General features: G+C 34.6%; 1 protein-coding gene across 5 annotated transcripts in view; it reads right to left on the bottom strand.

Moving 5' to 3' along the window:
* NBN (nibrin) overlaps positions 1-17,807 on the bottom strand; it is a 45,468-nt gene that overhangs the window by 19,712 nt on the left and 7,949 nt on the right. For all 5 annotated transcript variants that reach the window (XR_002646218.3, XM_022584828.2, XM_022584830.2 and 2 more), the window contains exons 6-8: positions 10,566-10,683; positions 9,763-9,956; positions 4,538-4,635 (exon numbers count right to left, since the gene is read on the bottom strand). Coding sequence is in view for 4 of the 5 variants with exons in the window: in XM_022584828.2 (XP_022440536.1) it covers positions 4,538-4,635; positions 9,763-9,956; positions 10,566-10,683 (410 nt within the window). In the remaining variant the exon portion in view is untranslated. The remainder of the gene's footprint in view (positions 1-4,537; positions 4,636-9,762; positions 9,957-10,565; positions 10,684-17,807) is intronic.

Raw genomic sequence — 17,807 nt, 5'->3', positions numbered from 1 at the left:
GACTAATATATGGACAGCACTTAGAAAAATGCTTGGAACATAGCAAGGACTACGAAGTGTTAGCTGTTATCATCACTGTATACCGTGCTTGTTTACTTGTTACTTTCTCTTATTAGACTTGGAACCTCCTTGAGAACAGGGACTGAGTCTTGCTCACTTCTGTATCTCATCTCTGAGCAATGCTTGGTATATAATGGATATAAATAAGTTAACAGAATTAAATTAACTGAAAAAAAATTTTAAGTTGACATTTATTAAGTATCAAAGCTAAATTACCACTCTGTTAGCTCCTGACATGGGATGTGTTTAATAAAATGTTTATAACTGATTCCAAATTCAGGTATTTAACTTACTTCTGCCACTCTCCTTATATGACCACCTTAGCTCACTGGCATTTCCTTATACATACATATCCCTAAAATTCTTCTTAGCTTGCACAGTTTGCAAAAAATAATAATTACAAATGTGTATATAACCATTAAAAGAAATATTCATAAGCTGAATCTAATGACCCAGAATAACTAATGTCTGTCAGTAAGATTATTTATAATATTCTCCTTGCTAAAATACCAGGAGGGTAGGGATTTGCTCTACTCTGCTCACCTCTTTATTCCAAGTGTTTAGAGTAATTAAAGGCATATAACAAGGTTCAGTAAATACTTGTTGAAAGATAAATGAATGAATATGGAAGGAAAGGAGGAAACAAAGGAGAAAAAGGGAGGAAAGAAGACATGCATTCACTCTGTTCCCCCCAAAACTAGCCGTGTTCTAAAATTGTTTGTAAGTCTGATGTCTATGACTTGGAACCCACACAGACCTACCTATGAATATGTGCAAGAAATAATACTACTCATTATAATGTAGATTTTTTATCAATTCCTTATGACCTTGTTTCCATATGAAATAACACAATAGAAAAGATGCTGGTCTAGCAGTCACAAAACCCCAATTTTAGGATTGTCTTGGCTGTTTTATTTATGGGACCTTAACTTTTCTCAGCCCTGAGGTCTCTTACCTTTTAATAGAAAGATTAGATGATCTTTAAGGACCTTCTGGCCATAAATACATTTCTGACAGTGGATGATAAAATTTTGTTGCTCCACCCTAGCAAAGATAATCTTGTGTACCAATAACTTAGTTCATTTAAGCAAATATTTATACCAACTATAAACAAGTATTGGGCTTGGTGATGTCAGAGAAACCAAAATTAGTAAGAGTTTATAATCAGTCTAGTGGCTGAAAGAGGCATGGAAACAACTGGCTATGCTTCAAAGTAGGAAAAAGTTCTAACTGGAGTGCAAAAAAAAAAGTTACTGGGGTATAAAAAACCAAAATAATTAACCTGACTTGGAGAAGAGTTATGGGAGAGGAAAAAACCTAGAAAAACTTCACGAAAGAAGTGAGCATTTGTGGAAGGAGTCAGATTTTGAAGAGCAGTGCTAGCATTCTAGGAACAAGGACCATGATGAGCAAGGTCAAGGAGTATGGCACATAAAAAAATATGGCGTATGTATTCTGTAGGGAAGTATATTAAAAAAAGATGAGGATGGGAAGAGATAGGCTACAGCTAAACTGTTGAAGGCTCGAAAGTCTAGACAAAGGGCTTAGGAATTTATTCTGTAGATAATAAGAACTAGTAAAAGTTTTTAGGAGAAGGGAAGGTGATTCTAGTGGCAAAGTGAAGTATTAACTCTAGAGATGAATATGGAGGCAGGACCTTACTGAGGGCAGTTAGAACAGCCCTCAGGAAATAAAGACATGGAGGGTTAAATAGGGCAGTGGCTGTGGGAAGGGATGGTAGCAGACCTCTTGAGCAGAAGCTACAGAGGAAGAATTTCAAGTCTTGTATGAGTAAAAAATGACTTAAATTTATAGTCTGAGTGCCTCCTCCATTTATATAAAAGAAGGCTCCTCTCTAGTTCAGTCCTTCCCTAGTTTCTTGGAGTTTATATGACAAACAGGAGGTTAAAATCAAGCAGAAGAAACCAAAAAAATCTGATGCCTTGGCGGCATCCCAGAATATCCTGGAATACAGAGAATGTGAATTTGAATTCTAAAAAAATGTTTCTGAAGCACATATCTAGTTGAGACTAGTTTTCTAAAAGAGAACAGAGGACAGTTGTTCCAAACAGGGACCTAGGACAAGAGGAGATACTCACATAGACCCAATGATTGTTTATTTTTACATATTTTTTGTTGTGTTGTTAAAGTCTGAAATTACACATAGCATTTTATTTTTTTCTGTTAACAGAACAGAAATGCACAATCAACAAAATAGTATTTACAGTACATGCTATTTCTAAAGGGTTGTGCAGCTTTCTAATGGACAGCTTCTATGAGAATATGGCTCATTTTGGTATCCACATCAAAGTAGTTTTCTCTCTAAGAGAGGTTGAAGAGTTGGTCTTTGACTTCTGACCCTAAGGATAAATTCTAAGAATGTTAGTCCTGAATTTTGAGGAAACATTCACCATATCACAATTATTATGGAAACTTCACAAGCTCTTAAAACTGTATTTGAAGGTTGCCCATGTATAGACAGAAACATATCTAGTGTACTCATGGGAAAGGGTACAGATATCAGGTGAATAAACATTCTTAACAAAATCATAAAATCCAAGTACTAGTCTGTTTATCCTTTTACATCTGCTCCCAGTAACCCCTACACCATCAATCATAATAGCAGTGTAATAACATCATAAAAGCTTTGACTTCAAGAGTCAGTTTGAATCAAATTATTTGCTATGTGACCTCTGGCTAATTTCTTAACCTCTCTGTACATCAGTTCCCTCATCTATAAAATGCAAACAATGTCATCTATCTTAAAAGGATTGTTTTGCAGATTAAATTGTAATGCCTTGTGTAAAGCACATACTTCAGTCTCTGCAAACGCGAGAGACAGCAGCTATTATTACTAATCAGGAGGCACACTGTCCAACTCTATAAGTGCCATTCAGCGGGCTACAATGTAAATGATACCCCCTGGAGTGTATTATTACGTAGTGCTGCCCTTACTTGTCTTTTAGCCAAAGTCCAATAACTGCTGACAAATAGCTACAAAAAGAACTTAGGAGGCAAATAAATGTATAAAGAAATACCAAATGGATGCACACATAACTAGACAAAGAAAAGTTACGAGGAAGAATAAAAGTAAAAATATCTAAGGTAAAGAAGCGAGAAGAAAAGAATAAATGAACCATCTTCTTGATGGCAACATCAGCTTATCAAGAAAAGTAGGGGAATGAGTTTTAAAAAACCAAGGGGTAGGGCTTCCCTGGTGGCGCAGTGGTTTTGAGTCCGCCTGCCGATGCCGGGGACACGGTTTCGTGCCCCGATCTGGGAAGATCCCACATGCCGTGGAGTGGCTGGGCCCGTGAGCCATGGCCGCTGAGCATGCGCGTCCGGAGCCTGTGCTCCACAACTGGAGAGGCCCGTGTACCAAAAAAGCAAAAAACAAAAAACAAACCAAGGGGTAATAGCTGCCCTGAGTAAACTGGCTTCTGTAATAGTCAACACTGAGATAATTATAATATGTATTCCTCATCTCTGTAAATGGCATCACCACCCAACCAGCTACTCATGCCAAAAGATTAGGAGTTGTTTCTAAATCCTCCACGGGCAAGATGTGCTGGGTCTAGTTCCAAAATTTGGCCTGAATTTATTTGCTTTTCAGCATCTCTACTACTACCACCATGGTCCAAGGCACCAGGCTCTCTCTCACCTGGACCTCCACAACAGCTTCTACTCATATCCCCACTTCCATTTTGGACCCCTGGAATCCATTCTCCACACAGACACGATTGTGATCTGTTCCTTCTACCTGGAATTCTGCTATCCATATCCTCGCATGGCTGCCTTTTCTCATCATTCAGGACATGTGAGGCTGAAATATGACATCTTAAGTGAGACTGTCCCTGACTACCAATCTAAAATAGCCTACTCCCAGTCACTATCACATCATCTTGTTTTAGCTTTCTCTTTGTACTTGGCCTTAACAGAACTTATCAGATGTGTTTGCTTGTTTACTGTCTGAATCCTGACTTTTAGAATATAAAGTTCACAGTAACAAGTATCTTGTTTACTTTATTCACCACTGTATCTTCAGTACTTACAACTGTGCCTAGTACTTGGCAGCCACAAATACTTATCGAATGAATAAATGAACAGATAAACATATGGCTTTTAAAAGACGGTGAAGATGGTCACCCGTGGCAAGTATAATACATACATACAGGGACTTCCCTCGTGGTCCAGTAGTTAAGAATCTGCCTTCCAATGCAGGGGACGTGGGTTCGATACCTGGTTGGGGAACTAAGATCCCACATGCTGCGGGGCAACAAAGCCCGTGCGCTCTAGAGCCCATACGTTACAACTAGAGAGAAGCCCGCGTGCTGCAACAAAGATCCCGCGTGCCGCAACTAAGACCCGATGCAGCCAAATAAATAAACAAATATTTAAAAAAATAATGGAGATACAGCCAATCAGCAATTTATACAATAAAGTTGCTAAAGAATCAATAAAATAGTATTTTAATTACCTGTACTGGGCTGGCCCTGAGGATCACAGTAATCCTCTGTAGTAATGAAAATAACTGCCAATCCAATTTCTGCTTCAGGAATAGGTCTAAGACCTTGCCTGTTAGAATAAAATAGTTTAAGTATGATGATATATTAAAACTAACAACTTTTATTAAGATGATGTCAAACAGACACCCCCCCCAAAGTGACATCACAATTTTATGGTACAGAGAGAATTGCAAATACCTATAGTACTAGCTTATTCACTGGAGCAATGTTACATTGGGCAAGTTCACCACCTTTTAGTAATTCAATTATTTCATCTGTAAAACAAAGGTCTAGAGTAAAGGATACAGATCCTTCCAGTTCTAAATAATAGATAATAGTTCTAAATAATATTCCAGTTCAGAATAATAGTAATACCCAGATGAAGCAATAAAATAGATTTTTTAAAGCAAATCTATGATTACTAGAATCCTAAGATAAAACTTAAAAGAGAGAAAAAGAGGGGAGAAGGATAAGGAGGGAGAAAAGTACAAAGAACTATAAATAAGCTACATCTATATGTATGTTAGTAAATCAAATCATTTTACCAAATTTACATGTATTAATGAATCTTCTTATTAAAGGAATCTTATGGTGAACCTATCTTCTGTTATTCTGTAATGTGAATAATGTTAATAATGCTACATAGAAACTAAACCTCAAATTTTAAGAGCTTTAAAACTCCTTTTAATACTTATTGTAGAGATATTTTAAGTGGTTGTAGTAGCTTAACAAGTCATTTTCAAATGCTTAACATTTGTTTTTTTGTTAAGTTTTTAAAAAGATGATTCTAAAATGTATATGGAAAAATAAAAAGCCAAGAATAGCCAGGATGCTTCTGAAGAAGAGCAGAAAGAAAATATTTGTCCTACTAGATATGAGGACTTAAACTATTATAGTAATTAAGACAATGTAGTAAACGTGGTATTAGTATAAGAAGAGACATATTGCTCAATGGAAAAGACGGTCAAAAACATTCCCATGCATGTAAGGTCCCTTGGTATAAAACAGAATCAATTCCAGATAGATCAAAAATAAATTTCAAAAACAAAATATCAAAATACTAGTAAAAATTAGTAAAAAATTAGGTGAATATCTTTTTGATCTATGAGTAGAAAAAGATTTCTTATACAAAAAGCACTGACTATGAAAGATTGTTAATTTTTAGGATATTAAAATTAAGGGCTTTCATTCATCAACACAATAAAAAGTTAATTTACAAAGTGGTAACAGATTCTGCAATCTTTTATGTAATCACATAAAAGTGAATAAAGGATTAATGCCAAGAATATATAAAAAACTCCTACAAATTAAAAAAAAAGGCACACAAATATGCAATTACCATACAATCCAGAAACTGCACTCTTGGAAGTTTATTCCAGAGAAATAAACACTTACGTTCACAAAGAAACCTGTATATGAATGTTCATATCAGCTTTATTTGTAACAAAAGCTGGAAAAATGCAGATGTCCTTCAATGGATGGATGACTCAACAAACCATAGTATATCCATACTACAGAATATGTAAAATATACATATGTATATGTATTTTAAGTGGCTGTAGTAGTTTAAAAGTTATTTTTCAAATGCTTAACATTCATTGTTTTATATGTATTAGTTTAACTTAGACTTGAACTCTAAGTGAATTTATAATAACACACAAAAAAAGATTTTAAAAAGTATTATCATCAAGTGATCACATACACCTACTTGTATTTCAGGCAATTCAAAATTGATATTTTACTACCCTACTAATACTTTTGAAACTATACATACGTCATATCATGAAAATTAGTTATAAAAGATTGGCTATGTAAAACAAAATACACATTTAATAATGATGTTATAAGACATACATCATCTTAAATGGGGAAATACTGGAAGCATTACTTTTAAAGTCAATAGTGAGATAAATGTGGCTACTATCACCCCTTCTATCCAACAGCTTTGGATGTCCCAGTTGGTCCAAAACCAAGAGAGAATGAAAGAGAGAGAGCAGTACCAGAGGCAAAAAGGATTAAAAAGGAGGAGAGAAATATTATTTATAGATGATATGGTTTATATAAAAAAAGACTATAAAGTATTAGAAATAAAAGGGGAGTCCAACGAGGTGGTGGGATATGAGATTAATATCAATGTCAGCTGAATTTCTATACATCAACAGTAAACTAGAAAATGTAATTAAAGAGTCAATATCCATACCATGGTTATCCATACCATGAAACACTACTCAGCAATAAAAAAAGGATGAACTACTGTTACACAAAACCTAGATGAATCTCTGAGGAATTATGGTGAGTGAAAATAAAAATTCTAAAAGGTTACATGCTGTATGATTTCATTTACATATCATTTTTTAAATAATAAATTTTAGAAATGAAGAAGAAATTAGTGGTTGCCAAAGTTTAGGGACAGGGAGGGGGCGGTAGGGAGGGGTGTGTGGTTATAAAAGAAAAACACAAGGGACTCTTGTGGTGATGGAACTGTTCTGTATCTTGACTATGGTGAATACATGAACCTACACATGTAATAAAATTATATAGAACTAAATACACACACATACACTACACACACAAGAACACATAAAACTGGGGAAATCTGTATTTAAAAGAAAAAAAGAATACAATTATCCCAATAGAAAACTGGGCAAGAGGCATGTATTTCACAAAGATGGAAAAATTAACATCTAATAAACTTTTGAAGAAACGTTAACCATCACTGGTGATCAGGGAAATACAAATCAAAATCACAAGATATGATTATATATCCATTAAATTGGCAAAAATGATAGTCTGAAAATACCTAGTATTGAAAATGACGTGCATCTAACTTAATCTCTTATATACCGTGGGTGGGAGTATAAAGCGGAAAACAGTTTGATACTGTTGAGTGTTCTAACCCTAGTAATGTAGTAATATATCCCAAAGAAAATCCTGCACAAGTACCAATAGGCAACATACAAAGATAATCTCAGTAGCAGTTTACAATAATAAAAATTTATTTAAAATAACTAATTAGTGAACAAAATGGATGTGTATTATTTATAGTTCAGTGATGACGGTGTATCATGATCCAAAGATTATGATTCATTCAATTTTATGCAAAGCTGTGGAACAGGTGAGAAGACGATAAGGCAAAGGAGGAGAGGATAAAGAGAAAATAATTAAATTAGTAACAGGAAGAGTTCCCAAATATGGGCTAAGACATTGGGAAAATATCTCAGCAAGAACAAAAATCAGGGTTACATTGTTCCCCTAGACTTCTAATCTTTTTCAGAGATATTTAATTTTAATCACTGATATCCTATATCCACTTCTGACAACTAATCAATAGTACCATGGCACTAACCCATCCCAATGTTGCCCTATTGTCTGAAATTCAGTCAATAGCTGACTTTACTGGTTTGATATAACTGTACCTTCAATTGCTATCAATGGCTTGGACTAAATGGACAGGTGTTATTTTAAATGATAGTCTTTCTCAAACTGTAAAATTGTCCTCTCTCTATGACCAAATTAAAACAGAAGCCAGAGAGTACAGAACAAAATGCCATCTCATGATCAAGTCACCAGCCTCTGAGCAACCCCCACTCCAGCAAGGCAGCAAGATGTAATGGTAAAGAGCATGGATTCTGGAACCAGACTGCATGTATTCACATCCTGGCTCCTCTGCTTGCTCCCTGTGTTCTACTCAAATCCCCTTTTGCCCTCTCTGCACAACGGGGAACATAACAGTAAAAATACACATGATTGCATGAGGATTAAATGTCTTAATATATGTAGAACTCTTAGAACAGAACCTGCTACAGTATATAGTATTATGTAAGTAAGCTATTATTGCTATTGTTCAGCATGGCTTTTAAAGACTGGTAAGCTGGTCTTAAGTAAAATACTGCCTGAAAGAAGCCTTCTCTATTTAAAATAAACTTCTCCCCTCTGCCCTGTTATTCTGCTTTCTTATACACATTTGTAATTATCTGTTTACTTGTCTTTATCTGTATTTTCCTCTAGACAGTAAGCTCCAGTGGTGGCAGGGTCCATAGCTATCTTGTTAACCATTATATTCCCAGTGCCTAAAACACAATAGAATCACAGTATATTTTGGTTGTAGTAGTAAGATGGTATTTTTGTTACACAAATATTTTCTTTTTCACAGCAGTTAACACATCTCCATTAAGCAAAATATTTATGGGACACATGACTGAAATTTTACTTTTTACTTCGGCAAACCCATTTTAAAAAAAAGCAATCTTCATGGTCGGAAAGACTCCTGGGTCAGGAAAAATGAATACTGTGGAGAGCTTATTTTATGGACTTTTTAGACATATAAATACCCTAGGCCCTAACTATTTTTAAAAAATATTTATTTATTTATTTTGCCATGCTGGGTCTTAGCTGTGGTGTGCAGGATCTTCTAGTCGCAGCATGCAGGGTCTTTAGTTGCAGCATGCAGGGTCTTTTAGTTGCAACATGTGGGATCTAGTTCCCTCAACAGGGATCGAACCCAGGCCCCCTGCATTGGGAGCGTGGAGTCTTAGCCACTGGACCATCAGTGAAGTCCCAGCCCTAACTATTTTTTACTAGGTGAATAGAAATTCAGTCAACGGACTGCCAAGGCTGATTTTTTTACTTTGTGCTTCAGAAATGCTAAGATTATTAACACCAGTAAAGAGTCTAGGAAAAAAATCCTTGCTTTAGTGCTTTCAAACTGCCACCCCTCCACACTACAAACACTATTCTAGGATACTTGATACTTTTTTTCCTGCTTTCCCATAACAGCCTATATAGCCATAATAGCCTAATTTTTATACAAATTTTCGATGGGTAATAAACAAAGGAAAAATACATTCCAGCTTGAGGCTATTTCAGAACAATTTTACATTTGAGTTTTAACTTTCTCAACTACATATTCTAGAGAAAAACAAATACTGCTTTATTAAGAGAGGTATATTCTGCAAATTCTATTAAAGTAACAAAAAAGGAGCAGAAAATAAATATTGAGATAAAACTGACATGGATAAATATATTCTATTTCTAGCATACTAAGTCACAATAAATTTCCAAGTACCATACACAATAAAATCTTTACAATAATTCTTGTATATACCTTTACATTATTATGTGGAGTGCAAAAAAAGTTACCTATAAAATCACCTACTTGCCCTTTTTTTTTTTTAACTAATAAAGAATAATTCTGTACCTCTGGAGTATATCCATAATTGAATGAATCCGTTTTTTCTGAGAGTCAGGAATTAAGGTCTGTGAATCTGTTATTCCTACATCAACAACACAAGTTCCAGGAGCCGAAAAGAAACTATCTTCTTCTTCATTGTCTTCTGTTATCAACCTAGCGTCTCCTCCTCCAAATACAACTGCTGCACTTAATTTTTTATGCTAAAAATGGAAAGAAAAAGAAAAAAAGTAATGAAATAGCCATAATTAATGTCTTGAATACATTCTTAAAATTATAAGAATTTGATTTGGGAAATAAAATATAAGCAGAATTGAAGAAAAATTGATTTTATAATACTTCCTGAGAGGACAATCTGAGCTTCCACTCTGAGAAAATCCCTAGTTCACCAGGTACCACTGCAGCCCTGGAATCCTTATATCATCTACAGCTCCTCTTCACACAGCACTGTAACTTGCATGATTTTTCCACTTGCAACATTAACTCCTGGAACTGTCATTTCAGCACACAGAAGACATTCAACAGCTGCTCACTAACCGAACAAGTTAGAACTTAAACCAAAGTTTTTGGTCTCCTCCCTGTACATATTTATATAAACTTAATTAATAAGCCAATTAAGTAAGAGATATTAAGAAATGCCATAGTCATATACATGAACGCTGGGCAAGTTCTGGTGCCTGGGCAGTTTTTTATTTCACTTTACACTTCTACACAAAATCTCAAAAGGAAGTGCATTAACAACTATTGACAACAGTAATAATTTATCCTAGTTTATAACATTTTCTTTACAAAAATTTAGCTTATAACATTACCTGTTTGGCATTTAGAAAGACAAATGTTTTCCCTTTGAAGATTTGTTTTCTTTCCTGTCGTTCTGACAGATCAATATTTTTACTTCCAATAACTGGTTCATCAATAGGTGGGTAAAAACTATAAAAAATAAAATAAAGTACATTCTAATTATATACTACACTGTATGTATAACATTAGATTTTTAAATGGAATGGCAATCTAGACACTAGAAAGGCTTAATTTCCATAATACCGTTATATTATTAAAAAATTAAGAGTTTTATCTGGGACTTAAGGACTCATAATGAGATACAATTAAATATATATGAATCAAACAACTTATGTAAATTACAAATAGTTAAGAGAGAAAAAGTAATTAAAAAGTTTAAAAAAAAGTAAAAACAAACCAAAAAAAAACCCAAAACCAAATGGTTGAAACATCATCCATTAAAGATCAAATTCTATTAGCATGCTGTGCTTGCTTAGGAACCAGTAAGTATTAGTAATAATGTTCATATTGTAATTCTATGAACTACTGCTATAAGTGTTTTGTTACAAATCTCTTTGGAGAAGCTCAGGGAATTTTAAAACCTACATTTTGTGAGTTTAAATAAAATTCCTAAAGATTTAAAAACACAATCTTTTAGCTCTTTAATGTAACACTATAAACACATCTTAATCATCCATAGATTAGGGAAAAGAAGAAAACAGAGAAGTAAAATCAACAGATAATTCAGTTCATAGTTTCAACTTTCTATATAATCAGATCTTTTGTTACAGCTATTCATAACTGAGCAGACTTTTAGTTTCTCTCTCTACCTTCTAGTAAAAATTATTAATGTTCATGGATAGAAAGGCTCGATACTGTCAACATGTCAGTTCTTCCCAACTTCATCTATAGATTAAACACAATCCCAGTAACTCCCAGCACGTTATTTTGTGAATGTTAACAAACAGATTCTAAAGTTTACATGGAGAGGCAAAAGACCCAGAACAGCCAACACAATATTAAGGAAGAAGAACAAGGTTGGAGTACTAACACTACAGAATCCAAGACTTAATGTAAAGCGGCAGTAATCAAGAGAGTGTGGGACTTCCCTGGTGGCGCAGTGGTTAAGAATCTCCCTGCCATTGCAGGGGACACAGGTTTGAGCCTTGGTCCGGGAAGATCCCACATGCCGCAGAACAACTAAGCCCGTGCGCCAAAACTACTGAGGCCCGCGCGCCTACAGCTCGTGCTCCACAACAAGAGAAGCCACCATGATGAGAAGCCCACACACGGCAACAAAGAGTAGCCCTCACTCGCTGCAACTAGAGAAAGCCCGCGCACAGCAACGAAGACCCAAAGCAGCCAAAAATAAATAAAAATAAATAAATAAATAAAAGATTAAAAAAAAAAAAAGAATCCGCCTGCCAACGCAGAGGACATGGGTTCGAGCCCTGGTCCGGGAAGATCTCACATGCCACGGAACAACTAAGCCCGTGCACCACAACTACTGAGCCCACATGCCACGACTACTGAAGCCCGCGTGCCTAGAGCCCGTGCTCCGCGACAAGAGAAGCCACTGCAATGAGAAGCCCTCACACCGCAACAAAGAGTAGCCCCTATCTGCCGCAACTAGAGAAAGCCTGTGCACAGCAACAAAGACCCAACGCAGCCAAAAAATTTTAAAAATTAAAAAAAAATTTTTAATTAAAAAAAAAGCATGGTACTGGCAAAAAGATAGACAAATAGATCAGTGGAGGAGAATGAAGAGCCCAGAAATAAACTCACATAGAGTCAATTCTGATCTTTTACAACAGAGCAAAGGCAGTACAATGGAGCTTAGTCTTTTCAACAATTGGTGATGGAACTGGACATTCACATGCAAAAAAAATGAATCTAGACCCAGATCTTACACTCTTCACAAAAATTAACTCAAAATGGATCATAGACCTAAACATAAAATGCAAAACTATAAAACTCCTGCAAGGTAACACAGGAGAAAATCTAGATGACCTTGGATATGGAGATGACTCTTTAAATATAACACCAATGGCTTCATCCATGAAATAAATAAATAATAAGCTAGACTTCATTAAAATTAAAAAGTTCCACTCTGTAAAAGATAACATCAAGAGAATGAGAAGACAAACCACAGACCAGGAGAAAACATTTGCAAAAGACACATCTGACTGTTATCAAAAATATACAAAGAACTCTTAAAATTCAACAAGAACACAAACAACCTGATTTTTAAAAAGGGCCAAAGACTTTAATAGATACCTCTCCCAAGAAATAGAGAGAGCAAATAAGCATATGAAAAGATGCTCAATATTATATATCATCAAGGAAATGCAAATTAAAACAAAGAGATACCACTACACACCTATTAGAATGGCTAAAATCTAGAACACTGATACCACCAAATGCTGGTGAAGATGTAGAAGAACAGGTACTTTTATTCATTGCTGGTGGGAATGCAAAATGGTACAGCCACTTTAGAGGACACTTTGGCACTTTCCCACAAAACTAAACACATTCTTAACCATATGATAAAGCAGTCATGCTTCTTGGGATTTACCCAGAGGAGATGAACTCATGCCATAACTTGGAAGCAACCAAGATGTCCTTCATTAGTTAATGAATAAATAAACTGTGGTACATTCAAACACGGAATATTATTCAGTGCTAAAAAGAAATGAGCTATCAAGCCATGAGAAGACATGGAGGAAACTTAAATGCATATTACTAAGTGAAAAAGGCCAATTTGGAAAGGCTACATATTTTATGATTCCAACTATATGACATTCTGGAAAAGGCAGAGCTATGAAGACAGTAAAAGATCAGTGGTTGCTGGGAGTTGGGGAAGTGGAGGGATGAATAGGTAGAGTACAGAGGGTTTTTAGACAGTGAAAATACTCCATATGATACTATAATGATGGATATATGTCATTCTACATTTGTTCAAACCCAAAGAATGTACAATACAAAGACTGAATCCTAATGTAAACTATGGACTTTGGGTGATTATGATGTGTCAATGTAGGTTCATCGATTGTAATAAATGTTCTACTCTGGTGGGGGATATCAATAATGGGGTAGGCTATGCATGTGTGGGAGCAGTGGGAATACAGGAAACCTGTACTTTCCTCTCCATTTTGCTGTGAACCTAAAACTGCTCTAAAAATTAAGTCTTTAAAAAAGATTTTTAAAAAATTACTAAAGCATAATGGTGATGATGAGGGGACAATGTAGGATGGGGGGAATCTGGACAATCAGTCACTAGAGTTAACTATCCACAGAGAGCAACATCCAATATGACAAAAATGTTTTGGTCATAAGAGTCACCATCCAGCATTTTAGAACTAATTTCCTTACATTTCCCTCCTCCCACCCCCCAGATTTCTCCTTGGAAACACACATTATCTCATACAGTAAGCTGTCATGACTAAAATTTTATGAATTAAAAACAACTTTTATAACTGACTAAACCACAAATGCATGTGTTTTAATCTGCTAGATTACTAATGGATGTTTTAAGTCTATTTTAAAGTAGTGATTCCTAGAATCTGCAATGTCAAATGACTGAGTTATCTGCAGGTAAGAGCAGATTTAGTTGGTAGAATGGAATGCAAACCCGGGGAGTTATTGCAGTTTTCTAAATAACTGACTTTAAAATTCTGTTTATTCTACTTTTAAACATATACAGAGAATAGTGGAAACTATTTTAACTATTAATTAAATCTACAATGAGAAAATAGGTAGCACTAAAAAATTAACAGGCATTCTAATTCATAAATAGGAAAAATTTTAATATCTCTTCATCAAACACCTTACGTCCCTTTCAAGAAAATTCTTCTGTAGTTACACTTCTTTTAGTGTAAAAGGCTTCATATATATACAAATGGGTGTTTACAAATTAGTCTACATAGTAATGTAACAACACTAGATTATTGGGCCAGTCTCAGACAAAAATAGAATGTAAATGTTTAATACATACATATGGCTGAGTAAATGTGAGATTCCTACTGCTTTCTAATAACTAAAATAGCATTTTAAAATTATCTACAGCTTTGTGTTTTTCACACTGTCATTCTTAATTTTGCCACAGATAACAGTTAACTACAGTTTAGTTCAATGAAGAGTGAACATTTGTTATACCAAGTCACATTCCATGAGAATGATATGCAATTAGCTTTCCAGAGCTCTAACTTTTATTTGTGTGATTCTTTGATGTTTGGCTCCTCTACTAAGTGCCAAGATGGCAGAAACTGTAATGCTTTTTGGCTCATCATTATATCCTCAGGTCTATCTTGCCTCGTTCAATAAATATTTAATAAATAAACGGGCAGTATAAAACAGAAATAAAAATTTCACCTAATAAATTAGAAGTAGACAGAAAGTAAAAACATCCCTCAATACAAATGTGAGTATTAAAATTCTGGGACTAGAAAAATGTATTTTGGTTTTCTTTTAAAAACATTGGTAAATTTGAGCCCCAATACTCAATAAGACTGATCTTGAAAGGAAAAAAACCCACCGTATTATCAAGAATCGAATCAAATGTTGGAGTCATACATATACGTATATATGATATATATATATATATCATATATATACATATATGATATATATAATACAGTGACAAATAATAGACCATGTTCTGGAATTTCATATACGTAGAAAAATCTTTCTCTCTTTAGTAGTATTAAGGATGAAAACAAAAAAGGAGAGCCTAGTGATAAATGTGAAGAAAACATCATTAAAAAGTCAGTATTTATGAAAAATTACATTCTAGAAGTTTTAAAGCATCATTGAGACTATAGTGATTTGACAGATAGTAATAAAATTGGAAAACAGTAAATTAACTTGGCAGAGACCTAGGTTAGAGGCACACTGCCTGAATACAAGAATACCACAAATATAAAGTGACCTCTAACTTCTATAATGAAAAAATTAAAACATTTTTTGGCATACTTACACAGAAACTTCAAGAGCTACAAATAAAATAATTATGCTTTATTATGTAGTAACTGGTAAATATTATTCACAAATTCTATAAAATATTAATCTAGAAATATTGACTTTTTCCTATGTACATTTTATAACTTTATATAAATTCTTCACATGATGTTCAATAAATTTCATCTAACTCAGAGCACATCATCTTCACTTCTGTCCCAAGATTTTCCAAATACAGAATTTTTCTGAATTCATGTATAATTCTGGCCGTGGAAACTATTCCAAGCCACAATATTTCTTTGCCCAACATCTGGATAGCTGTTTATTTCATTAGTACCAAAGGTACATGTTCACGATTTCATGATTTTTTTTGGTGATCTCCAAAAGGTTTGAATTACACTGGCATCCACAACTTGTAAATCTGAGCTTGTATCTCCAGAAAAAAAATCTCTAGTGTGTGTTAAATTTCTTTGCTTTAAATTTTAATTGATTATTTAAGGTCAACTCTATAAGCTTCCTAAACTTTCATTTACCAAGATTGTTTCATGCTAATGTGTCTCTTGGGTCTGAGATTTTATTACAAGCTAATAAGTTAACCTATTCCTCTTTCATGGATGCTGGCAGAAGACACAAGACTCCTGGGTCAGAGACAAAGCAAGCAGCAAGCCTCAGTGTGTTTGCAGCAGGTCTCCTTCCATGCCAAGTCCCCTGGGGATGACACAGAAGGTACATACCATGGGTTGTGTTACAGGAGAGGTATATACCATGGGTAGTGTTACACTGAACTTGGGAATCCACCCATTTTATAACAAGCTATAAGCAGGCCTGCTCTCTGTCCTGGGAAGGAGATATTACCTCATTCCTCCAGGTTTCTCACTGCAAACATAACCCTGAGAAATGGCCTGGGTATAGGGTAGTCAGGGCCTTTCATTCTTGGCATAACCAGCAAGTTTTGTATGATGTAAGGACTCTCTTCCAACAGTGTTTTCTAAAAACAATGCTGCTTGTTGTTTAAAATAAACTGAGAAAGGGAAACCCCCTTTTTCTCTTGAGGATCATTTTTTTTACATTCAGACATATATAATATTTTAATGAACTTCCTTTATTAGAGCACAGAGTATCAAAATTAAATACTTCTTTTAAATGTAATCTAAAAATTACTTCATCTACATTGGTACTTTGATAACAGTATAGGAAAATTAGGTACCACAAACCATATCAGGTACTCTATCTTAACCCTTCACTTACTCTGTTTCGTGGTAACAGTGCAAAGATGCAGACATAACTGTACCAAAAAGGACTAAACATTTTGTTAGGTAAAAATATTATAGTATGCCTCCTAATTTAAATTCAGGACTAGTGATAATGCTTTTACAGAACTAAAAGAACAGGTAGTTATGTAATAGAAGAGCCACCACAATTTATCTCATATCCCTTTTATAACCCATCATACTACTATTTAATATCTTAAATTTAATCATTTTTCTATTTAATTGAGTATGGAGTCAAATTAGTCTTCAACAAACATATCAAAATGGATCCCAATAAGTATAGCAATCTATTAAGGCAAAAAACTACGTATTTTAAAATAGTATTAAAAACTTGATTATCAGTTGCCATCATCAAACATGAACTAATGTAATAGTCTTTCCTGGTTAACACTGAATTAGGAGTTGGTGAACAATCTTAGAGTAGCGATGTTTTATTATAGTCATCTAAGTTAATACAATCGCAAATTGAAGCCAGAAAAAAACTATGCCTAACCTAAAGTAAAAACAAAAAAAAAACAAAAAACCAAGGTTAAATACACCTGAGAATCTGAACAAATAAGCAAGAATCAATGACTAATTCTAAAAACTCTAAGACCATAAAACATATCACCAGTAGTAAAAAGTCAGACCCCTCCACTCTTAAGTAATCTAGAATTAACAATGGTTTATTATCTGTAACAAGAGTCATTATTTATAGGATTTATCAACTTTTCTAGGGAGGGTCATAAATAGGCTTCAGGGAAATATGTAATTCTGTTGAAATACTATGTAAGTTGGCAGTAAGTGAAGTTTCTAGAGGAGAGACCAGTGCTTTCATTTTCTCACAGGGGGTCTAGGACTCAAAAAAGGTTAAGAATCATCTATTTTAAAATCTCGGGAATTCCCTGGTGGTCTAGTGGTTAGGACTCTGCATTTTCACTGCCAAGGGCCCAGGTTCAATCCCTGGTCAGGGAACTCAGATCCCGCAAGCCACTTGGTGTGGCCAAAAAATAAATAAAATAAAATCTGAAGATTTCTTTCCAGAGGAAAGCATATTTTCTGTTAACC

This window comes from Delphinapterus leucas, chromosome 17 (assembly GCF_059928025.1).
Source record: "Delphinapterus leucas isolate spDelLeu-1000000601 "Yukka" chromosome 17, BTC_Dleu_Yukka2, whole genome shotgun sequence".
NCBI classification, from domain to species: Eukaryota; Metazoa; Chordata; class Mammalia; order Artiodactyla; family Monodontidae; genus Delphinapterus; species Delphinapterus leucas.
The sequence above is the reverse complement of the archived record's forward strand: the minus strand, read 5'-3'. Positions and strand labels throughout refer to the sequence as shown.